Source organism: Nyctereutes procyonoides, unplaced genomic scaffold (genome assembly GCF_905146905.1).
Source record: "Nyctereutes procyonoides isolate TBG_1078 unplaced genomic scaffold, NYPRO_anot_genome, whole genome shotgun sequence".
In the NCBI taxonomy this organism is placed as follows: domain Eukaryota; kingdom Metazoa; phylum Chordata; class Mammalia; order Carnivora; family Canidae; genus Nyctereutes; species Nyctereutes procyonoides.
In genome coordinates, this window is record NW_026575126.1 from 52,084,762 (window position 1) to 52,108,092 (window position 23,331).

The 23,331-nt window shown below is 49.1% G+C and overlaps 1 protein-coding gene across 4 annotated transcripts in view; it reads left to right on the forward strand.

Moving 5' to 3' along the window:
- The first annotated feature begins 1,368 nt into the window (after positions 1 to 1,368).
- Positions 1,369 to 23,331, forward strand: part of VPS35L (VPS35 endosomal protein sorting factor like) — a 124,770-nt gene continuing 102,807 nt past the window's right edge. For 3 of the 4 annotated variants that reach the window (XM_055340620.1, XM_055340619.1, XM_055340621.1), the window contains exons 1-7: positions 1,369 to 1,398; positions 7,964 to 8,063; positions 10,527 to 10,682; positions 12,723 to 12,845; positions 14,964 to 14,988; positions 18,271 to 18,347; positions 21,918 to 22,046. In XM_055340620.1, the coding sequence (XP_055196595.1) occupies positions 1,382 to 1,398; positions 7,964 to 8,063; positions 10,527 to 10,682; positions 12,723 to 12,845; positions 14,964 to 14,988; positions 18,271 to 18,347; positions 21,918 to 22,046 (627 nt within the window). In that variant the 5' untranslated portion in view covers positions 1,369 to 1,381. Of the gene's footprint in view, positions 1,399 to 2,084; positions 2,244 to 7,963; positions 8,064 to 10,526; positions 10,683 to 12,722; positions 12,846 to 14,963; positions 14,989 to 18,270; positions 18,348 to 21,917; positions 22,047 to 23,331 lie in introns of those variants that run through there. The other variant, XM_055340622.1, reaches the window with a different exon arrangement.

The following is a 23,331-nucleotide window of genomic DNA, read 5'->3' on the forward strand; positions in this document are numbered from 1 at the left end:
GGCCGCTGGAAGGGCACGTGCCCCTCATAATCATGGCGCCAGAGGGGCCCTCAGGAAGAGTACGCCCACTTCTCGCAATGAGGGCGTCAGGGACGGCAATCCGGAAGTGTGTAGGCCCCTCACAATCACGATATCGCAACGCAACGGAAGTGCGTCTGTGCCCTGCAATCGTAACGCCTGAACACGGCACGGCCTCGGCTTTTACACACTACCGTCCGCTTCCATGACCGCAGTGCTGGCGGACGGCGTAACCTGGGTTTTGAAGGCGGGCATCCGTCCTCACGCTCATGGTGGCGCAAGTCCGCGGACATCTGCCCTCCCTCCACAATCATGCCGTCCGGGGGACAATGCCCCGGAAGTATATTTGCCCCTCACAATCATGGCGTCTAGACCGGCGTCCTGCAAGTGCACCTAGCTCCTCACAGTCGTGGCACGGCGGACCTTTCGGGCGAATATGTGTGCCCCTCACGATCATGGCGTCTGGGACGCGCTTCGGAAGTGTATTTGACTTTTAGAATCACGGCATCGCTGACCAGCGGAGATGTGCCTGCCCCTTACAATCACAGACATTTTAAGTGCTCGTGCCCGTCCCAATAACTGGTGCCGGTGGTCGGTGCAATCTGGGTTGTGAGGGAAGGCATCCCTGCGGTGAGCACCTGCCCTTCAGTCATGTCCCTGGAAGATAACACAGCCTGGACTGTGCAGCACAGACGCCGGCCTCCGTAACCATAATGCTAGGAGGCCGTACAACGTCTAGGTTTTGAGGGAAGGGATCTACATCCCCCAAGCAGGGCGTTGACCAATGGCTTAGCGGAAGTGCGTGTGCCCCTCGTAATTACGGCGCTAAGGGAAAGCTCAGCGGAAGTCTCTCCGTCCCTCACAATCATGGCGCTTCCAAGGGTTAGCGGGAAGGCACCTGCCCCTCACAAGCATGGCGCCCTCAGGGCTCAGCGGGAGGGCACCTGCCCCTCACAATCATGGCGTCCCCAGGACTCAGCTGGGAAAGCATCTGCCCCTCACAATCATGGCGCCCCCAGGGCTCAGCGGGAGGGGACCTGCCCCTTACAATCATGGCGCCGTTAGGGCTCAGCGGGAGGGCCCCTTCCCCTCACAATCATGGCGCCTCCAGGCTCAGCGGGGGAAGCATATGCCCCATACAATCATGGCGCCCTCAGGGCTCAGCGGGACGGCACCTGCCCCTTACAATCATGGCGCCGTCAGGGCTCAGCGGGAGGGCACCTGCCCCTCACAATCATGGCGCCCCCGGCGCTCAGCGGGGGGAAAAGCATCTGCCCCTTACAATCAGGGCGGCCAGAGCGGGGCGGGGCCTGCGAGGTAAAGGGCGGGCTTCCCCAGTAGAAGCGCTCACGTGACCGGGAAGATGGCCGTCTTTCCCTGGTAAGGAAGAAGCGGCGGGTGGGCTGTGGAGGAGGACCGTCTGCTGTGTCTGGGTCTGTGTCCGCGAGTGTGAGCGAGTGTGAGCGGCCGGCGACTGCCGTCTGCGTGCGGTGCTGGCGGAGTCTCCCGTTCCGTCCCCGCGGTGGTTTTGGCCACAGGATTCCCGGCCGCTGCCCGGGTCCGGAGGAGGCGCCTGAGGCCGGTCGGCGCCCGGGGGCACCCCCCCGTCTCCCCGCGCCCCGTCTCCCCCTCCCCGGTCTGGGTGACCCGGACACCCGCCTGGCCTCTGGGCCAGCTCCCCGGAGGACGCTGGGCTCCCCTCCCCGGAGAGCGGCTTCCGTGGGGCGCGCCCACATGCCCCTTGGGCTCGGGGGTGACCGCTTGGTGGAAGGGCCCCCGAGGCGCAGCTTCCCCCTGGGGCCCGGGGTGGGCTTTAGCGGGGCGGAGGCTTCCGTTGGGTTTTGGAGGGTGCATAGGAGCTCGCTGCAGGCGGGCCGGGCGTGTGTCCCGGCCGGTGGCTGCGGTGGCTGGGCTGCGTCTGCGGGAAGCCTGCGAGCTGTGAGGGCCCCGCGGGACTCTCCCCCGCATCTGGGACGACCGTCGTCCGATCTTTCTTTCCAAATGGTGAGAAGTGGTTTGCCTTGAGCGAGTGAGTGAGCAAACGAGAGCGCGTAGACATGGTCAGATGCAACGGGGTTTTATGCTGGATCCGCAGGCAGCTGCCTTCCTCCTTCCCTGCAGCTGGCTCGCACTGCAGCGACTTCCTCCCGAGGCCTTGAGGCGCCAAATCGGGATTGGACGCCCCTGAGTTTCCTTGGATCCGGTCGTGCGAAGCACCTTTTAGGGTACGATTAAAACGTAAACATCCCAAACGAGAGACATCTGGCTTCAATGAACTTGTGTGGAGTTTTCGAGTGAGAAAATGCAGGAAGATGCTATTTTAATCTGTGCATCCCAGTAGGTTTTTACCTGTGGTCTTTTTAACATCTGGGGTCTGCAGAGCTGCTCGTTTGGCTGCGCTCCCCACATTTTTGTGGCATCATTCATTCTAACGCTTCCCGAGACTTGCTGCTCTTTAAAGGGACCGAGGGGGATCCCTGGGTGGCGCAGCGGTTTGGCGCCTGCCTTTGGCCCAGGGCGCGATCCTAGAGACCCGGGATCGAATCCCACGTCGGGCTCCCGGTGCATGGAGCCTGCTTCTCCCTCTGCCTGTGTCTCTGCCCCTCTCTCTCTCTCTCTGTATGACTATCATAAATAAATAAAAATTAAAAAAAAATAAAGGGACCGAGGGGCGCCTGGGTGGCTCAGTCGGTGAAGCGTCCCATTCTTTTTTTTTTTTTTTTTTTGAAGAGTCCCATTCATGATTTCCGCTTGGGTCATGATCTCAGGGTCGTGACCTCCAGCCCTGCATCAGGCTCCACACTCAGCGGGGAGTCTGCTTGGGATTCTCTCTCCCCCTCTGCCCCTCCTCTTGCTGGCTTGCATGCACTCTGTTTCTATCTCTAAATAAATAAAAATTTTAAAAAAGGGATCGAGTTTCAATCCTTGTTGTACCTGACATGGAGCTTGGCAGAGAGTAGGTGCTCAGTAATATTCCATGGGATGAACGGGGAAGCAGAAAGGGCCTCCAGAGGAGAAATGTGTATTGTTGAACTTGACATTCACGGAGCCTTTTGTGGGTGTGCCAGGCACTGTATTAAGTGCTTAGTGCCTAACATCTCTATTAATCCTTACAACAATCCTATTTTTCAGAAAGTGGAGGCAGAGAGGGAAGCAGTTAAGTTTACCTAAAGCACAGTCTGCATCTTTGCAGAGGTTTGGAGCTCAAATACTGTGCTCCTAACCATCAGCGGCAGCTGGACCTCCAATCCAGGCCCTGGGCTGTGGACTCGGGTGCAGGGCTCCCCAAACCCCACTGCGTTGTCACGAGCCTCCCCAGAATGGCTCTTTGCACCCACACTTCATTATCCCTGATTATGTTATATCCTGGGCTAACCTCTGTGGTTTACAGTACGCTGTGGGTCACCTTTCGTATTTAATCCTGTGGTAAGAATGCCCATAAAAACGCCCGCTTTTGAGTCAATAATTTTTTTTTTGAGATTTTATTTATTTATTCATGAGAGAGAGGGGCAGGCTCCATGCAGGGAGCCCAACGTGGGACTCGATCCCGGGGCCCCAGAATCACGCCCTGGGCCGAAGGCGGCGCTAAACTGCTGAGCCACCCAGGAATCCCCCAAGTCAAGAATTTTTATATCACTTGAAGACTTTTTGAGGAGTTGGGGGGGAGGGGAGGGAGGGTATATCATGATCGTGGGAGAAGAAACTGGCCAGATGATGTCATTAGTCACTTAAAAATCACTTACAAATGAAAATAACCAGCAAAAGGCATTTGGTGGATTTCGGGATTTCCAGCATAAGGAGATTTATTTGCTAATGGAATTTCTATGCATCCATGATACCAGATGTAAGTAATTGGAAAATAGGGAGTGGTCAACCTTTAATGTGGGTATAAATCACTCTGGGGTCTGTGCTAACCTGCAGATCCCTATCTGTGGGGTTGCCACACTCCCCAGGTGATGCCCTTGCTAAGTGATTTGTGGGCCGCACTTTAGTAGCCAGCAGCTGGGCCCAGCCAGGAGCCCAGGTGGGAAATGATGGGTGGCTGCCAAGGATCCACGCCAGCCTTCAGCGTTGCTGGGAGGGATTTTGACCAGCTGCATGGGCTCTGTTCTGGGGCAAAAAAGCAAAATATAGGGATTTTGAGTAAATGCCCACTGGGGGGCACTGTTGGCTTTATCAAAGACCCAGGCCTTGAAGACCATTGCTGTAGCATCGCAAACTGTGGGAAACTGGTTAGGACCCAAGAATCAATTTGAGGAAAAGTAATGGAAGAAATGGCACAATGATCAGCATATAGCTGTTTGACATGGAATTTCAAAATGGGTAAATGTTTCCTTTTTTTTTTTTAAGGTGTTTTTCAGAAGTATTTTTCTTCACCTCCCCTCAGCTTAAAAACAAAAATTATTTCAAAGCTTGGTCCTTTAAAAAGAAAATAGACAAAAGTAGACAATGGCTTAAGGCTCTCAAGATGACCCACATTTGGGCTGCAGAGGTCCTGCATCTGAGACTCAGGCCAGCTCAGTTTGCTTGAGTCCCTAGGTACCTGCTGTTGTCACCTCAACTGTAAGCCTCAGCTTCTCTACCTGAAAAATGGGCGTAATGATAGCACCTGTGTCTGGGGGTTGGTTAAATGAGGAAGTGCTGGGGAAAGGGCTTGACCCGCATCCCTGTATACAGCAAGCACATAATAAATGAGAACTATTATTTTTATTCTGCGAATCCAGTCACCCTGTTCTTTTTAATTGGAGTTCAGTTTGCCAACATATAACACCCAGTGCTCATCCTGCCAAGTGCCCCCCTCATTGCCGTCACCCAGTCACCCCAACCCCCACCCACCTCCTTTCCACTACCCCTTGTTCGTTTCCCAGAGTTAGGTGTCTCTAATGTTGTGTCACCCTCACTGCACCTTGTTCTTTTTGATACCATGCATTTGTCAGCTGTTGGTTGATTTGTTAACAATCATGACAGGGATGAGGAGCCTTTGCAACTGAATTTCGGGTTGGATTCCATTTCCACTCATTCTAATAACCTTTCAAAATTCTGTTGATAAAGTTAAGAATGACCTGAAAGGAGGACAAGCATCGTTTGATTTTTAACCTCTGTTATGGCCGTCGATGGTTGCTATTCCAATTTATTTATTCTTCAGGTCTTGGTTTATTTTATTTTTTTCTTGGTTTATTTTTAAGTCAAGGATTGTCTGGCAGCCTATCAAAGGGAGCCTGGAAAAGCATTTCATATTTTTGAGAGATGAGGACTCAGTGTATGGTGAGTGTGACCGCAGAGACTAGGCAATATATCATGAATAGGGGTTTTTTCTTTCAGAATATAAAAAATAAAAATTAGAGATCCACCTGTATTGTTGAGCGGCCTTCCTCCTCTCCTGCTCTCAAAGCCATAGTTATTTAGAAAGAGATGGGAATGAAATGCCCTGGGGTCTCTGTTCTCTTGTCCTGAGTTGGGTTTCTGGGTTATTGGAGCTCAAGTCAGGCCTACAGGTTGCACAGCACAGTTGGATTTGGGGTTCCGGCTAGTACTAATAAGTCGTGGGGCTGGGTGAGGGCGTGTTTAGGGGACTGGGAGGCTGAGGAGCAAGGTGACCGTCTCCCTGTGCCCCTTGAGACTGTGTGCTTTCCAAGTTTTTTAAAATGTTTCCCTTTGGATGAGCCATTCTGGCTTTTAATCACTTCTCCTTTTTTTTACGGGTGCATATTCAAGAGCTCCCACAACGCTTGGTGTAGGGAATGTCCTGACCCCCTGCCCCGCTTCATTGCTCATGGGTTCGGCGTCCCACAGGGCACCCACAGGTGAGCACGCTCCTGCCGAGCTGCCTGCCTGAGTGTGACCGGGATCACCTGGCCGTGTCCTGGCCCATGGTCCTCAGTCCCCGTAGCCATCTGAGGCCTCGCCAGCTTCTGATGCAGCCGCTGGTGCCTCCTGGAGGAGGGTTGGGGCTTCCTCCGCAACTCTCCTGCCCTCACAGCAGTCACCCGTGACTGTCCCCCCCAAGGCAATGGCTTTTCTCATCTGTCTCGAAAAACCCTTCCTCGTTTCGAGGTATTTGTTACAGCAGCACCCCTACTTCTCAGTCCCAGTTACCTGCCTTAGTCCATTGGGGCTACTGTAAAAAAAAAAAAATCACAGATGGGGCAACTTCTAAACAAGAGGATTTGTTTCTCCTGGAGGCTGGAAGTCCAGGATCCCGACATCAGCACAGGGTATCTTCATGGGGTGGGGAGGCTCTCGGGGGTCCCTATTCCCAGCACTGGTCCCACTCATGAGGCTCCTCCCTTATGACCCCTTCACTTCCTGAAGGCCCACCTCTAACACCATCATTTTTGGGAGCAAGGATTTCAATGTGTGGATTTGGTGGGGGGGGTGGGAGCACAGACCTTCAGACCACAGCGCCTCTTCTGTGCTAGCTGTCATACGGTTTCAATTCTACCTGTATTTTAAATACCATAAATTATTCTTTACAGTCAATAATATAGTTTTATCCACACCTTTACATTTTATTACTGTTCAGTACATATGGGTACGTACGTATATATGTGCCATATTACATATATCTATGTTTTTCAGTTGGGATCATTTTGTTTCTACATGTAGCTTTTTTTTAAAAAATACAATTCTGCTATACGTGCTGTTCTCTTTTTCTTTTTAAAGATTTTATTTATTCACAAGAGACACAGAGATGCAGAGACCTAGGCAGAGGGAGAGGCTGGCTCCCTGCAGGGAGCCCAATGCGGGACTCGATCCCAGGACCCCAGGATCACGTCCTGAGCCAAAGGCAGATGCTCAACCACTGAGCCACCTAGGCACCCTTTTTTTTTTTTTTTTTAAGACTTTATTTATTTGAAAGAGAACATGAGCTGGCAGGGGCGGGGGTGGGGGGTGGGTGTTGAGTGGCAGGGAGAAGGAGAAGCAGACTCCCGCTGAGCTGGGAGACCAATGATGGGGTTCAATCCCAGGACTCTGAGATCATGAACTGATCACCAACTGAGCCACCCAGGCGCCCACCACCGCCCACAAATCCTCTTGTTTTTTTTTTTTGACAGAGAAACTACCCCTTAGGACTGCAGCGTAGTTTTAGTAGGTGTGGAATTTTTGGTTGGCATTTGATTTCTTTGCTACTTGAGCACATCATCCATTTGTCTGCCGGCTCTCATCTCTGTGCTGAGACAATAATCGTTCTTTGAAAATACTGTGTCTTTTTCTTTTTTTCTAAGAAATCCTCTCTCTTTTAGCCATATTACTCAAAGCCCTAAGTATTGTTTCTGATTTGCTTTTGTACAGGGCCTGCGTGGGGCATAGGTGTTTCCTGAATCTGTAGCTGGTTGTCTTTTGGTTTCCACTGTCATCCTTCAGATACTGTTTCTGCCCATCTTTTTTCTCCTCCCTCTGGGGTTCTAGTTGTACATGTGTTAGGCCTTCCCGCCCTGCCCCCTACTGCCTCTCACCCTCTTTGCCGGGCTTCCCGTCTGTTCCCCTTGTGCATCAGCATGGATTCTGTTTTACTTCCATCCTCTGATCCTGTCACAAGACTGATGAAAACCCTGTGCTCTTTGTCTACTTCCTGCTCGGCTTCTTTCTCTGGCTTTCTACAGCTCTTGTGAACACTTTGCGGGGAGCCCCAGGGCCGGATTTCTCACTTCTCTGCGCCCTGTTCTCCTAAGAAGCTCTTCCTTCGGGCCCTGCTTGTCTACGGGGAGGAGCCCGGGAGGAAAGTTGGCCTTACCTCACTGAACGCCCCTGGTTGTGGCATCTGGCCTTGCGGGTCCTGGATGCCTTTGAACTGAGTGTTAAAATTCTGTTGAGCATTTCTCAGACTGGGTAGAGATACCTTCTGCTACAGACGGCCATATCCTTGAGGGAGTCTGAGCGAACAGTTCTGGTGTGTTAGATGTGTCCTTCAGCTGATCGTTTTCTGGGTTTTGCTGTCTGCCAGGCATTCCAGAAACAGGAACTACAAGGCTGAGTTTGCGTCATGCCGCCTGGAGGCTGTGCCCTTGGAGTTTGGAGACTATCACCCGCTGAAGCCTATAACTGTGAGTTTGTCACGGGCCTCTCAAACTGCCATTCTTACTCCACGAAATCAGAGGTTGGGTTCCTGGGGCTTTGCCGTTTGCTGACAGTAGCGCTTTTGCCTGTTTATCTCCCACCATCGTGTTCATTCTGCCCTTTCTCCCATTTGCGAGGTTGTCGCGAGCCATGGGCTGCCTTTATTCCTAATGGGGAGCTGTAAACCAAATACCTTCTAAACTTGCCCATGTGGAATATAAGAATCTCTCCGATGACTAGTTGAGGATGCTGTCCTTGGGTACTGTCTTTGTCGGCTTGTGAGTTAGTTAAAAAACGAACCAGAAAGTGGGCAAGTGACATAGATGGTCCTTCGCTTCTGGGTTAGTGTCATTTGATTAGTAAGTAGTAGAAGCTACGTGCTTGTCATCGTGTGTGGGGTAAGGGCAATAGGCATAGACCACGGGTAGCAGGGACGTGACGTTCTGTAATGGCAGAGAGCCTGAGGATACACAGAGGCCGTTCCATAAGGCAGGGGAGCCTAGATGGAGCTTCTGCCTTCCAAGGCCATGCCAGGCCCCGTGGGCTTGTGCCACCATGGCTGACCCACCAGTGGGTCGGTCTGTTCTCAGGAACTCACTCGCCTGGAGATAGACCTGGGCAGCAGCTCCAGGCTTGGATCCAGTGGCTGAGCAATGGCAGCAGCAGGGAGACTCTCTTCTCTGTCAGTTTCCGTTGCCCAGTTGGGTTCTGTGTCCCTTCCTGGCTCACTCTGTTGACCAGGGAGTAGAACGTGCTGGATGATTGGGGTGGGGTAGTGCCCACCCCACTAGGCCTGTGGGAGCTGAGAGTTGGGGAGGGTTGCCTTTCCAAAGAAAACACGACTGGGAGCCTGGGAGGTGGAGGCACAGATGCCAGGCAGACAGAATGACAGGTGTGCACTCGTAGGAGGCACTTGACCAAAATCATCCGAGGTGGGTGTCAGACCCTCTGGGTTTAGGCCAAGGTCTTCAGGAAGATGCCCCTTGCTTTAAACACCCACTGCAAATTTGGGGGACCCCCAGGCCAACTGCACGCCTGACCAACTGGCTGCAAATCCAGGGGTTTCCCAAGATCTCCCTCAGGCTTGATAACTTGATAGAACAACTCAGAGAACTCAGCAAAGCACTGTACTTAGGTTTTTATATAAAGGATACCAATGAGGGGCAGCCAGCTGAGGGAGACTTAGGGTGAGGTCCAGGAAGGTCTGGGATCACAGCAAGCTCTGTGTCCTCTACCTGGGGACACATCATGTGTCCACCAACCAGGAAGCTCCACCGTCCACACTTCATCTTGGGGATTTAGTACGTAGGCATGATGGCGTGATTCCCTGGCCACGTGATTGCACCCAGTCTCTAGCCTCCCTCCCCTGAGGTCAGGCGGAGATCACCTGGTTGTGCCCATAGGCTTCGTCTTTCTCATGAGCAGCCACCATGCTGCAGCCCCTCAGCATAAACCCAGGTGTGACTGAGGGGCTCGTGAATGACGGCCACTCCAAGGTCTAGAGCCTCCTTTCCCAGAACCAGGGACGAAGGCCACTCAGGTCTCGAATCCCATCTTCTCCATCATTTGGAGTAGAACATCCAGTTCTCTCTCTTTCTCTCTTTCTTTCTCTCAAGACGGGTTTTCCCCATCTCCCGATGGATACCTTCTCAGACTGGCCATTACTGTCCGTCAGCCCTGGCCCCTGTGCTTTCATAGCTTCCACATTTCAAAAGGAGAGTGGAGCCCAACTAGCTTTTCTGGATTTGGTCCTAAATTTTCAGCAGAGAAACTCTGGTTGGATCCTCTTGGTTCAGAGGGTCGGCCCTGGTCTGGTCTTCTGAAGTTGGGGAGAGATAGAGGCCAGTGGGACAAGGACATGGCTTCACACCCCAACACCCTGCTGCGCCCCGAGTACTGACCAGCGTGTGGCATTAGGAAGGTCTTCAAAAAAGGAAGGCAGGGCATCCAGTACTCTGCAGTACTAGATGATGCAGCTCGGCAGCCCCATGGTGACCGTCCCAGGCGTGAAAGCCCTGGGATCTCACGTCCCCTGGTTCATGATCCTCCCAGGACCTTGCCACCTCATGAACGACAGGACCGTCTTGTGAAGATGCAGGTTCTGATGCAGTGGAGCTTAGGAGTCTGCGTATTTGAACAGCCTCCAGGTGATGTAGATGCTGCTTCCCTGGGGAAGGCTCTGAGTAAGAGGGTCCTATGGGGATGCGGTTATGTCCCACCTCCTGAGTCTTCGAGGCCCCATCTCCTCCTCCCGCCAGCGCCCCCCACTGCCTTCCCTTCCTCCACAGCTGGGATTCTGAGTCATGTCAGATTGTCACAAAAACATAAGCATCCCTGCTCAGAGCAATGGTCACTTCAGCCAAGGGAATGAGGGAAAAACGCAGGTGAGTGTTTCTCTGGGAAAAGTCTTGGGGAACTTCTACTTTACCTGCTCGCGGTTTTCCCCTCAGGTCACAGAGTCAAAGACCAAGAAAGTGAGCCGGAAAGGCAGCACGTCTTCCACGTCCTCCTCGTCCTCCAGCTCTGTGGTGGACCCGCTGAGCAGCGTGCTGGATGGGACTGACCCCCTCTCCATGTTCGCAGCCACTGCTGAGCCCGCAGCCACGGTAACACCGCCCACGGGGGTCCGTCCGGGGGCAGGGTGACTTTTCATCTTTTTGCTTTTTAATTGGCACAAGAGTGTTATGTCTGTAACAGTTCAGATGATCCACAGGCCCACAGGGTCCTGCTTATGGAGGCCGTGTCCCCCACTTAGAGGCTGGCGCGGTTGCTGGAAGCTTCTTCCTTTCTTTATTAAGCCACTTCAAAATTCATTCTTGGTTTTCATTTCACCCATAGTAATTCTTCTTCTTTTTTCTAATTAGGTAATCATGTAAGTAAATCACTGGTTTTGCATGTAAGGGAGTCAAACCGTGCCAGTGAAGCCCTCATCCTGTTGGCCTGCCTTCGAGGTCATCAGTGATCAGTGTTTTCGGCGTCCACTTCTATCGCTTTTTTTGGTGTATTTTCATAGATATAGACATAGGGTAGTTTTTGAATATCTACACACATATTCCCATCTGAGTAACAACCACAGCAGTAATAGGATTTCCTTGCTGCAAGGTGGGCGTTGCTCAATGTGTTCCTAGCGCTCACGCTGTGTGTGGCAGGTGTTCTGAGGAGGCCCATGTGGAGGAAGATCAAGTATACGCTGGACTTCAGACCCAGCCAGGCTGACTTCACAGCTCACACTCTGAACCATCATTCTGTGCTGGCATTGTCTACATCCGTTTACTTTTTTTTTTAATGTAAATTGAACTATAGTTATACTCCCCCCCCCCCCCCCCCAACTTGACAAAGTATCTGGGAGAACTTTCTGTGTTTGTACTTAGGGAGCAGGCTTTTTTTTAAGATTTTATTTATTTACTCATGAGAGACAGGCAGAGACATAGGCAGAGGGAGAAGCAGGCTCCCTCCAGGGAGCCTGATGTGGGACTTGATTCCAGGACCCCGGGATCACGACCTGAGCCAAAAGTAGACGCTCAACCACTGAGCCACCCAGGTGCCCCTGGGAACAGTCTTTTTATTTTGAATTGCATCCTAAAGAATGAGTACCTCCTTGATGCTAGACACATGGACTGTTTCCGGTGTTCCCTCATCTCGGCCATGGGCCTTTAACAGACCCATGTCTGGGTACACACGTGCTGGATTTCAGTGGATAATTTCTTTTTTATTTTATTTTTTTTAAAGATTTTATGTTTAGGTAATCTCTACACCCAACATGGTGCTTGAACTCCCAACCCCAAGATCACAAGTCACACATTCAACCAACTCAGCCAGCTATGCACCCCCTGCAGGATAACTTCTTAGAAGCATAGTACTGGGCTACAGCAATGTGTATTTCAGGTTTTGAGGCTACTGGTGTATCATTTCCAGAAAGGCTTCACCATGTGCTAGGACCACCAGCAGGGCCTGTCTAACAGCATCCTTGCCAACTGGGATAGTACCGTGCATTGTAACTCTGCCATTTTGATGGTCAAAAAATGATCACTTGCCATGTGCCTTTCCTTGATTCTTAAATGAGTTTGAGTGTCTTTTGATCAGTTTATTAGCCATTTGTGGTGAACTGGCCTGAAAAATATTTTATCCACCAAACCTTTAGACAGATCTGTTTTATTTGGCAGTGAGGGACTGTCTGCCTTCTGCTTAAACTTTTTTTCTTTAGCTTTGAGATATAATTGACGAAATTGTTAGACATCTAAGGTGTCAACATGATTTGCTATTTTTTTAAAAGATTAATTTAAAGCATGAGTGGAGGTGGGCAGAGGGAGAGAGACTCCCGTTGAGCTTGGAGCCTGTGGTGGGGCTCCATCCCACGACCACCACAAGATTACGACCTGAGCCGAAAGCAAGAGTCAGCCATTTGTGACTGATATTTCTATACACTGTGAAAACACTTCCACCATCAAGTTAGTTATTACATCTGTCACCTCACATCATTACCTTTTTTTTTTTTTAATTTGGTAAGACCATTTAAGTTTTACTCTCCTAGCAAATTTCAGTTTTACTATACTGTGTTATCAACTACAGTCACCTTGTTTGCTTTTATTTTGCTTTTAAAGACTGAAATGATACTGTGGCTGAGAACTTGTCTTGCCTTTTTTTAGGACAGCTCTAGAAAGAGACGAGACAGAGATGAGAACTCCATCGTAGGATCAGACTTTGAGCCCTGGGCTAGCAAACGAGGAGAAATCCTTGCCCGGTACACCACCACAGAAAAGCTCTCCATCGTGAGTACCAGTACACTTCTCCCAGGGCCTGCTTCAGACTTAGTAGTAATTTCTTTTTGTTACTGTGATTCTGCCTTTATTGTGTGTGTAGGATTTTCCCCCATGTCAAGCATGGGGAAAATTCCGATGCCAGTTGGGTGTCCTGCAGCTCAACTCCTTTCTGACACACAGAGATGCCTGGAGATTACATCAGTTCCCACAGGTTAAGGGCCTGGTCCCTCAATGGTCTCTCCCACTTCACAAGCCTGGCCATCTGGCTGTGCATCAGATTCCCACCACCTCCTCCGGGTTCGGTTAATTTGCTGGGTGGTTCCCAGAATTCAGGAAGCCAGTTTACTTACTAGATTACAAAGATACTGAAGGCCTTGAATCAGCATCCACTTGAAGAGGCCTCATTGCATAGACATGATTGTTTAAATCATTGGCCATTGGTGACTAGTTCAACTTCCAGGCCCTCTCTCCTCCCTGGAGAAATGGAAAGTTCCAGCCCTTTAATCACGTTTGCTTCCCTGGGAAACCAGTCCCCAACTTTAGGTGGATCCAAAAGTCAATTACATAACAGAAAACACTTTGCCACTCAACATTTAGGAAATTCCAAGGGTAGTAGGAGCTTCTGTGCCAGGAACAGGATCCAGACCAAATACAGATTTCTTATAAATTGCAACATTGAAGTTAATGTTGCCCCAACTCCTGGGCTCTGTGTGTCTCCCTCATTGTGCCAGCGTTAGTTGGGAGAAAAATGTATTGATTGGTTTCTCAAAAAATGGGCTAAGAATCAGGGCCCTGGCACAGTTCAGAGGAAGAATTGGAACAGCAGAGCCTCATCTCTGGGGAGGTCTGAGTTAGGATGTGAGGATTCCCACCACGCCAAAGAAGGTTTACTTCTTGCTGTAGCTCAGGTGTTCCAGAACTGGAAGTTTGCTGTTTCTTTGGATGGCCTTGAGGCAACGTCATTGGCTTGTGCTGGGTGCACATGTGGGGGAGAGAGAGAGAGGAGCTGACCCTGGATCCAGCAAGTGGCTCCTGTGGTGAAAGGCTTCGAGCCGAGCCCAAACAAGGAAAGAGTAATGCCTGGGTTATTGAGGTCAAGGTTCATAACTTATAACTGAGCTTATAACTGAAGCCTTTGCTAGTGACAGATGCAAGAGTGATGCTTCTCTCTTGACACTGAAAAGCAGCCCAGAGGTGGGTAGTACAGGGCTGGTTGGGCAGCTCTTTCTGCCCTGCTGTGATCAGCATCCCCTCGTGGCCACGTTGTTAGAAGGAGGAGGGAAAGTGGGATGCACCCTCGGTCATTTGAGGACCTCTCCCAGAGTCCCCTTCCACACACACCCCATCACACTTGTCTTGAAGGTTGTCACAGGACAGACACAGGTGGAAGGGAAGCTGGGAAATGGTGACCAGTGTGCCCATCAGAAATCGGGGCTGTGCATAGGGAGGAAGGAGTGAGCCTGTTGGGCATCTGGGAGGCTCTGCTATGATGTCTCTCCACTCACTTCCTCTCAGGGTTTGTACTAGGGGAGCAAGGTGCAGGCAGAGTGGCTGGACTGGTGGTTTAGTTCTAATTTTCTGAATGCATTGAGTCATTTTAATGCAGTGATTTTTTTTTTTTTCCAACCAGTAATTTTATGCCTCCCAGGGGACACGTGGCATTGTCTGGAGGCATTCCTGGTTGTCACAACTGTGGGGGTATTACTGGCATCTAGCAGGTAGAGACCGGGGACACTGCTAAACATCCTCCAGTGCCTGGGGGCTGCCTCCACACAACAGGATTTTCCGGCCTGTAATGTCAATAGTGCCAATGTTGTGAAACCCTGATTTAGAGAACCTGAATACTACCCCGTGATGTCCCTTGGCCTGAAAATTTTGCCATTTCTTGGCATCCTGGATTGTGTATTAATTTGAAACTCCAGTGGTTTCCAGTGAGCTGTGTTTTCCTCCTTTGATTAAACATTTTCTATTTCTCATTTGGATCAGTAAGTAGTTCTGTTGGAAACCAAGGGGTCATGTTATCATGGTGCTACCTGAGTAATTAAGTACCTTATGAGGTTTTCTTGTTGTCATTGCAGAAACTAGTAAGTTTTGATAAATAGTAACAAGTTATTTTTGCCTTTGCAGAATCTGTTTATGGGATCTGAAAAAGGTGAGTTTTTGCTGTTGTTTCTATCTTGAAGGGGAATCCTCCCATAACCATTCGTATAATTTTACAAAGAAAAAAAATGATTGTGGAATCCAGTCTGGTGTTTAATTCCATGAAAGCTGTTATTGCCTAGATTATACATATTTATGTGATGAGTGGGGGGTGGGGGAGAGAACAAAGTGACTCTCAAAGTGACTAAGAGTAAAATATCAGCTCACTGGTTTTAGCTATAGAGCAATAGACTCCACTCCAAGTACCTCCTCAGCAGCTGGGAAACAGTTAAAACTCTCCTTTTCAGAGCTCTTTTACTTTGGTCTTTATCCCTTGTGAGAAGGCAGATGCGCTGGGGACAGGAGCAGTCTCAGCAGCCACTGGTCCCTGAACATTGCAGTCCTCAGTTTCTTCTGCCAGGACACAGGGTCAGAAGCTCTGCTCCATTTTGCCTCAAGCTAGCTGTGCAACAGGATCACCGGAGCAACTTTTATCCAAATAGACCCCTGGGCCCCACTCCACTTACTGAATTTATCTTGAGGAGTAAGATCCAGCTATTGCATTTTTTAAAGATTTATTTCTTTGAGAAAGAGCACATGTGCATGCAGTGTTGAGGGCAGGGCAGAGGGAGAGAGTCCTAAGCGGACTCCTTGCTGAGTGCAGAGCTCAACGTGGGGCTCAGTCTCACGATCCTGAGATCACAGCCTGGGCTGAAACCAGGAATTAGAAGCTTAATTGACTGTGCTACCAGGGCACCCCTGGGAAGTGCTTTTTTGAAGCTCCCAGGTGATTGGGAGGCAGCTGACACAGCTCATGTACCACTGGGATGCATATGACTAGTATGGCAGATGCAGCTCTCCCCGTTCTCTGCACGTGGGGGCAACACTTTAGTAATCGAGAGAGTGGGAGCACCTTTGGTAGGGCTGTAATGTGGACAACAAACCATGAAAAAGTAAATCGTACTGTTCCATGTCTGCCAGTTTGGAAAGACCAGAAAGACTGATGAGATTACTTGCTGTTGAGGAGTTAATAGTAACAGGAGCTCTAATGCTGTCAGTGAGAGGGTAAAAACCACTGTATAAACCGCTTCTGTGATATCTATCAAAATTGAAGTTGGGCCAGCCCTTTGAACCAGCAATTCTACTATTAGGATACACTCTAGATCAGAAATCAGCAAACTGTGTCCTGCAGGCCAGGTCTGGCCCCTGTTTAAGTTTGTAAATAAAGTTTTATTAGAATACAGCCATACCAGTTTGGTAACCTATTGTCTGGCTGCTTTTTTGCTATGATGGCAGAATTGAGTAGTTAAAACAGAGACTCTTTGACTCACAAAACCTAAAGTATTTTGGTCCTTTTCAGAAAGGAAGCATTTTTCCAACTCTGCCCAAACCTATGTTTTTCTTAAAGTGTGGTCCAAGGGCTAGTAGCATTGACATCACCTGGGAGTCATTAGACGTGCAGAGTCTCAGGCTCTGCCATTCTTTTTTTTTTTTAAGATTTTATTTATTCATGAGAGACACAGAGAGAGGCAGAGGCAGAGGGAGAAGCAGGCTCCGTGCAGGGAGCCCGATGTAGGACTTGATCCCAGGACTCCGAGATCACGCCCTGAGCCAAAGGCAGATGCTCAACCGCTGAGGCACCCAGGTGTCCCAGGCTCTGCCAGTCTTACTGAAAATCAGAATCCACACGCTAACTCATCTGAGTGATTCCTGTAAAAGTCTGAGAAGGCACTGCCCTGAAGAAACGTGCGTATATGAACCAGGAGACACAGAAACGTTCATAGCAGCATTGTTCACGGTAGCCCCAAACAGGAGATAACTCAAACATCCATCAGCAGTAGAATAAGAAATGCACTGTGGTGTAGTCACACGGTGGAAAATAAACAGTAGGGCACCAACTCTGTGCAACAACAAAGGTCAATTTTATCGACTAAAGATAATGGTGAATAGGAAGCAAGGCCGTATCAGCCTGGGTGGTGGTCCCAAGGTGTTTTGGTTATCTGTTAAAATATACACGTGTGCATTTTCTCTATGTATTATATTTCAAATTGAAGGAAAAGTAGAAACGAGGTAAAAGAAAAACATTATTTGGAAACTTATAGTCATTCATTAGTAATTAAATAACTGTACCGTGCTCTCAGCCTGATCCCAGGCAGATCTTTGAGTTTACACCAGATCTAAAAAGCCGGTGCCTTCAAAGAATGAACTTCCATTCCTGAGAGTGAGTTTGGGTGGCAGGAGGAGGACCTCAGATCTAGAACAGAACAGAATCTCTCAGGCAGCCCCGGTGGCGCAGCGGTTTAGCGCTGCCTGCAGCCCAGGGCGTGATCCTGGAAACCCTGGATCGAGTCCCACGTCAGGCTCTCTGCGTGGAGCCTGCTTCTCCCTCTGCCTTTGTCTCTGCCTCTCTCTCTCTCTCTCTACATCTCTATGAATAAATAAATAAAATCTTAAAAAAAAAAAGAATCTCTGTGTGTGACTATCATAAATAAATAAAAAAAATTAAAAAAAAAAAAGACAAAAGAAGGGATCCCTGGGTGGCGCAGCAATTTAGCGCCTGCCTTTGGCCCAGGGCGCGATCCTGGAGACCCAGGATCGAATCCCACATCGGGCTCCCGGTGCATGGAGCCTGCTTCTCCCTCTGCCTATGTCTCTGCCTCTCTCTCTCTCTCTCTCTCTCTCTCTGTGACTATCATAAATAAATAAAAAAACATTAAAAAAATAGAACAGAACAGAAGCCCCTTTCAGACGGGGAAGGTTTCTGAGTTGAGGGGTGCCGGAGGGCCAGCTGGCAGCTGGATGGGATGGCAGACATCTGTGCTGACAGGTGATGGGAGGAGGCCTGGCCAGCCCGTTTGCATGGAGAGAGAGCTTTGAAGCCCTGGTGCTGGGCAGACAGTGAGGTGGTGGTTTTAGGAGCAGAGTACAGTCCTGCGCTGAGGCTGAGAGGGCCTTTTGTTGGTGGAAGACAATTGCGTGATGGATTTTTGGCATCCTTCTCTGTTCTGGCTTTCTTTAGGAAACAAATGATTCAGTGAAAAGTTTGTAAATATCCAGTGGAGGGGAACCACTTCGAGGCTGGCCCGAATAGTTAGTCCGAGGCTCAGCAAAAACGTTGCCAGTGGGACTTTTGTGAAACGACATCCTTATATAACCATCTCAGAGTTGTCTGTAATGAAATTGTTCTGTGCCCTCCTTATTCACGATGAATAAAGTGTAGAGTGAAAGATGCCGTTCCCTGGGGTTGTGGGTGACAGAGAAAGCCACCTGTGTGACATGAATCCGTTCCGTTTAGGCAAAGCCGGGACTGCCACATCCGCAATGTCAGAGAAGGTTCGCACCAGGCTGGAGGAGCTGGATGACTTTGAGGAGGTGAGTGAGCAAGTCATTTGCTGAGCGCGGGGAGGGTCGGCGCTTTAGTTTCCTCTGCCAAGTGAGCTGCGTCCCGGTGGCTGCTCTTTGATTAATTCCCAAGCCTCGCATTGTGCTCATTCCTCCCGAGGCACCAACTGATCCAGGGAAAGCTGCCAGTGGTGCAGTTGGCTGAGCACACAGGAGCTGCCCTGGGCTGGTTTTCTGAAGGCGTCTTGTCACTGCGATGCCTAGCACACCCGGGTTGTGTGGGGACAGGGTCTGATTGGAAAAGCCAGCTGGAGCCACCTCCCTGGGAAGCGCCTCGCATAGTATAAAGATCATACCTTGTACAGAGGCTGTGTGTGGCTGCTCTGCTGGCTTGCAGGAAGGAATCTTTCAGAAAATCTGCTTTTTTAGAGAATGTGACTCCTTTGCCAACTCTTAAAAATTGGTAAATTTTACATATAAATCCAAATGTGTGTGTATGTGTACGTGTATACGTATATATCTATATATTTTGAATTCCGCCTGAAAACTATGGGTACATGTTCCTGCATTTAACCAGGGCCTGTGCTATCCAGGTTCTATAGTCCTTCCTGTCCCGATTCACTCATGAACACCCTAGCCTGGCCCCTGGCGTCAGGTGAGTTTGCATCCTCTGGAATGTCACTTAGAGAAGCGGCCCTAGCATCCTAGTAAGGATGTAAGTAAGTAAGACAGACTCTGGAGCCAGGCAGTCTGAGTTTGAATCTTGGCTCTACCGTTTGGCAGTTCCAGGATTTGGGGCAACGGGCTTAACAACTCTGTGCCTCAGTTTGATTATCTGTAAAATGGGGGATGCTGTCTAATACCTGCCTCTTAGGGTTGTTATAGGAATTAAATAAGTTAACGTATATGAAGTGCCTATACTCAGCACCCAGCATGTGCTGTGAGTGTTCGTTGCTGTCACCACTGGCTTACCCTGATTCTGGAGGCCCTAGCTGATTAGCAGGGTGCCCTTGGGCATTCCCCTTTCCTATCTCCACTTCCCTAAATAGAACATGGGGGTAACCAATATGGTTGTATGGACCGAATGGTGATGCTTTGAAATCCACAAAGGGCCGTGTGATGGCAGGAGCCATCGCTCTGTCCTGCATCTTGTCCCTTGGTTCAAGGTCCTTCCAGCTCTGAGACCACAGCTGCTGGGTGCTCAGCAAAGTCTCTTAGTCCGCTACCTTATTTCCCAATTCAGAAGGAACACATTTTGAATTAAGGTGCCCGGGGAGCCTTGGTCTGTGTATCCTCAGCCAACCTTGGCTGGCAGGAGGGGAACTGCTGAGCATTTGAATCAAAGCTCTTCAATCTGAATGTCACTTGAGCTGGTGTCAGTTGCAAATGGGGGCTCTGTTGAAGAACACAGTGACATTACCCTGAACTCAAGGGCACAGTGGTCTGGAACCAGGAGCTAGAGAATCACTCAGACACCTAGGCAGCTGTCCTCTGCCACTCAGTTCTCAGTAGCCTCCTGTCACTGCCTCTATACCTGTCCTTCCTCGCCCTGCCCCCTCTTTCGCCACTGCAGATTGATTTTTCTGGCTTCTCCTTGTTCACAGCAGCAGATGGCTGCCCCGTGGCTTCCAGGCGGGCACTGCTTAGGAGTCAGGGCAAGGCTGGGTTATACTGAGCTAACAAATGAACCTCCACTATCTCCATGGCTTCACAGAACAAAAGTTTATTTCTTCCTCCTCTTACTCGTCCACTGAAGGTGACAGACACGCCACCGTCTTGAGAGCTGCCATCTCAGGAGATGGTTTCTAGGGGGAAAAGGGTCACTTCTCACCACCTCTGCTCAGAAGGGACACATGCCATTGTGCTCATAGTCCATTCGCCCAAATTAGTCACGTGGCCCTTCCTACTGCAGAGGAACAAAGAGGAACCCTATCTTGCAGTTCCAGGGGCCAGATGGGATTGATCCAAATTTCCTGAACCTTCTGCATGTATTTCTTTAATAGAGTTCTTCACTTTGGATTCCAGGGAACATTGATATAAAAAAAACTGGGAGCGGGCACCTGGGTGGCTCAGTTGGTTGGACATCTGCCTTCGGCTCAGGTCATCATCTCCAGTCTTGTGATCGAGCCCTGTGTCAGGGTCCCTGCTCAGCAGGCAGTCTGCTTCTCCCTCTCCTTCTGCCCCTCCTCCTCCATTCATGCTTTCTCTCTTTCTCAACGCCCCCCTCCAAAATAACTGTATGTGTATGTATATGTATGTGTGTGTATATATATGTGTGTGTGTATACACAGACATATATAATTTTAAAAAGATTTGGTTCCTGATCTCGTATGGATTAGTATGATCCTCACTCCTGTGAGCTTTGTAAATAGCGCATTAACAACAGCCAAGTATTAACGGGCAGGTACCACGTGCCAAAGGCTGTGCTAAGTCTTTACATTCATTGTTGATTTCATCCCTGTGATGGTCCTGCTTTCCTGCTGCCACAGCTTTTTGTTGTGGTCTGCTCTCTGTTCTGAAGGCCCTCCCCCCGGTCTTATTAAGAGCCCCTGCACCCCACTTTCCCTATTGTCCGGTAACACCTACACACCTGTGAGTGTTTGCCTCAGGCATCCCTTCCTCCAGGAAACCATTCTTGACCTCCCAGTCTGGAGTCCATTTATTTGTTACTGTATTTCTTCCATTCTGAGATAAACGTTTCCCACCATGTTTGCATATCCTTGAAATTGGGCTGTGTGTCTCGGTGCACGCCTGTGATTGGCATTTTTTTTCCATCCTTAGTGGTACACAAAAAATTGTGCTTCTTCCAGGGGGCATCTCAGGGGCTCCTGGATGGCTCAGTCTGCTGAATGTCTGCCTTTGCTTCGAGTCATGATCCCAGGGTCCTGGAATCAAGCCACGTGTTGGGCCCCCTGCTTGGCGGTGGGGGTAGTGAGGAGGGCCTGCTTCTCTCTCTCCTTCTCTCCTTGCCCTTCCCCTCTGCTTGTTGCACTCGCTCTGTCTCTGTCTGGTGTTCTCTTTCAAATAAATAAATCTTAACAGCAACAACAAAAAACCCTCCAAAACAAGGGGCACCTCAGATTCAGTGAACCATAATAGAGGTTTTCATAGAATTGTTTCTTCTGGAGCTTTTATCTCCGTTTATATTAATATCCATCTCATCCTTTGTACATTAAACTCCATTAAGTGCAGAAATACTGTCTTTTTGCTCATCCTTGTGTCTTGGGTATCTGCTGTCCCAAGCCTGGCTCAAGGTAGATCTCACTGATTATTTGTTGAATAAGGTGAGTCCTGTTCTTTGTTAAAGACAAAGCTTTGGGAGGAAGTAGCTCACTTGGAATCAGACAGCCAGTAAGTTGCCGAGCTGGGGGTTGACTTAGGTCTGACTTGCTCAAAGGCCAGGCTGAGTGCCTGCACTTTGCCTGTCTGCAGAAAACTCAAAGAACCTCTTTAGTCGCAAGATGATGCTATCAGTCCTGATGGGGGTATGAAAAAGACTTAGAGACCAAAGCTCAGCTAATACTCAGGATTGTTCATGGGGTAGTGGCCAAATAATGTTTTTTCCTTGTATACCTACACCTTCCTACTTTCTGCCCACAGGGATCCCAAAAGGAGCTGTTGAATTTGACTCAACAGGATTATGTGAACCGCATAGAGGAGCTCAACCAGTCGCTGAAGGATGCCTGGGCCTCGGACCAGAAAGTGAAAGCTCTAAAAATAGTCATCCAGGTCAGGTCTACTTTTGTTTTGTTTTGTTTTGTTCCCCCCAGAATTTCCTATGTAAAACTCTTTTATAGATAATTAGGGTTTTTCAGAGGCCTGCCTTCAGGGCCTTACCCTAGTTTTTTTTCATTTGTTCCATTTTCACATACTTCCTGTGAAAGGCCATGATGGTGAAATCTATGTTTTTATGAGATGGCTAATCCCAGGGCCACCATGTACAGCTGCACAGGTTGTATACTGCACAGTTCTAGGACATTCAGCTTGGATTATGGAATTAATGATCCCCCCGCCCCAACATACACCCTGGATTGCTAGGTTCACTGGCCCTGATACAGCTGCTGACACGTTTGTGATTTGTATGACTAAAGATTGGCCAACTGTCTTGGTTTTCCTTGATCAGATTTCCTTTGTATTTTTGGGACTAATTGTTCCGTGCCGCTGGTATATGCATTTTTGGCTCAGATTCTGCATAATTACGTGACAAAACATGTTTATGGTGTTAGGAGAGGTACATTTGTTGAACCCTTTTTTGCCAAATTTGCTGATCTGTGACAACTCTTGGATCAACAAGATCAAGTTTTGTAAGGAAAACAGCTTATTCTGTTTCTTGACCCTTCAGATCATCTTCTCTTGGCAAAACATGCTCAGAAGTACACTCTAAAAGGACTCATGTGTTCATTATGATTTTCAGAGCAGAGTTCACAAAATTTCTGAGCAGCCGTTTTAGTTCAAAAGGACACTCCTGCTCTTGACGTCATGGCAGTGTGACATTTGTTTTCTCACCTTTTTATTTGGAGAGAAGGTTGGAGTCTGTCAGTCTTTACACTGGGTACTTGAAGTCTTTTAAGATGACACTTTGTATTGCTTTTTTTTTTTTTTTTTTTTTTTTTTGTGGTGTTTCATGACAGAGGCAAACCCAAGCTCATTTCCCCTGGATCACAGTCATTAGTTTACAAAGTAAATACTCCTGAAGAAGAGTTCTCTCATCCTGGATGCACGTGATGGGAGTTGCTTGCTGAGTGGCTCAAGTAAGAAAATATCTAAACTGACACGTGCTTCTTCAAAGTATTTTCATTGGCAACATCTCCCCATAAAGAATTGTAGTGTAGAGAACTTGATGTCCAAGAGTTTACATCTGGAGAAGATTTGATTCCTGTCTTCTCAAAGGAAAGAACCATGGAAGTGTTTCATTAACTCCACATCTGGTGAATAGTAACTGACTTTCCATACTTTTTAAGGACTGCTTCTTTAACCAAAAAAGAGAGTCTTAAGGGGCATAGTCTGGAGAAAT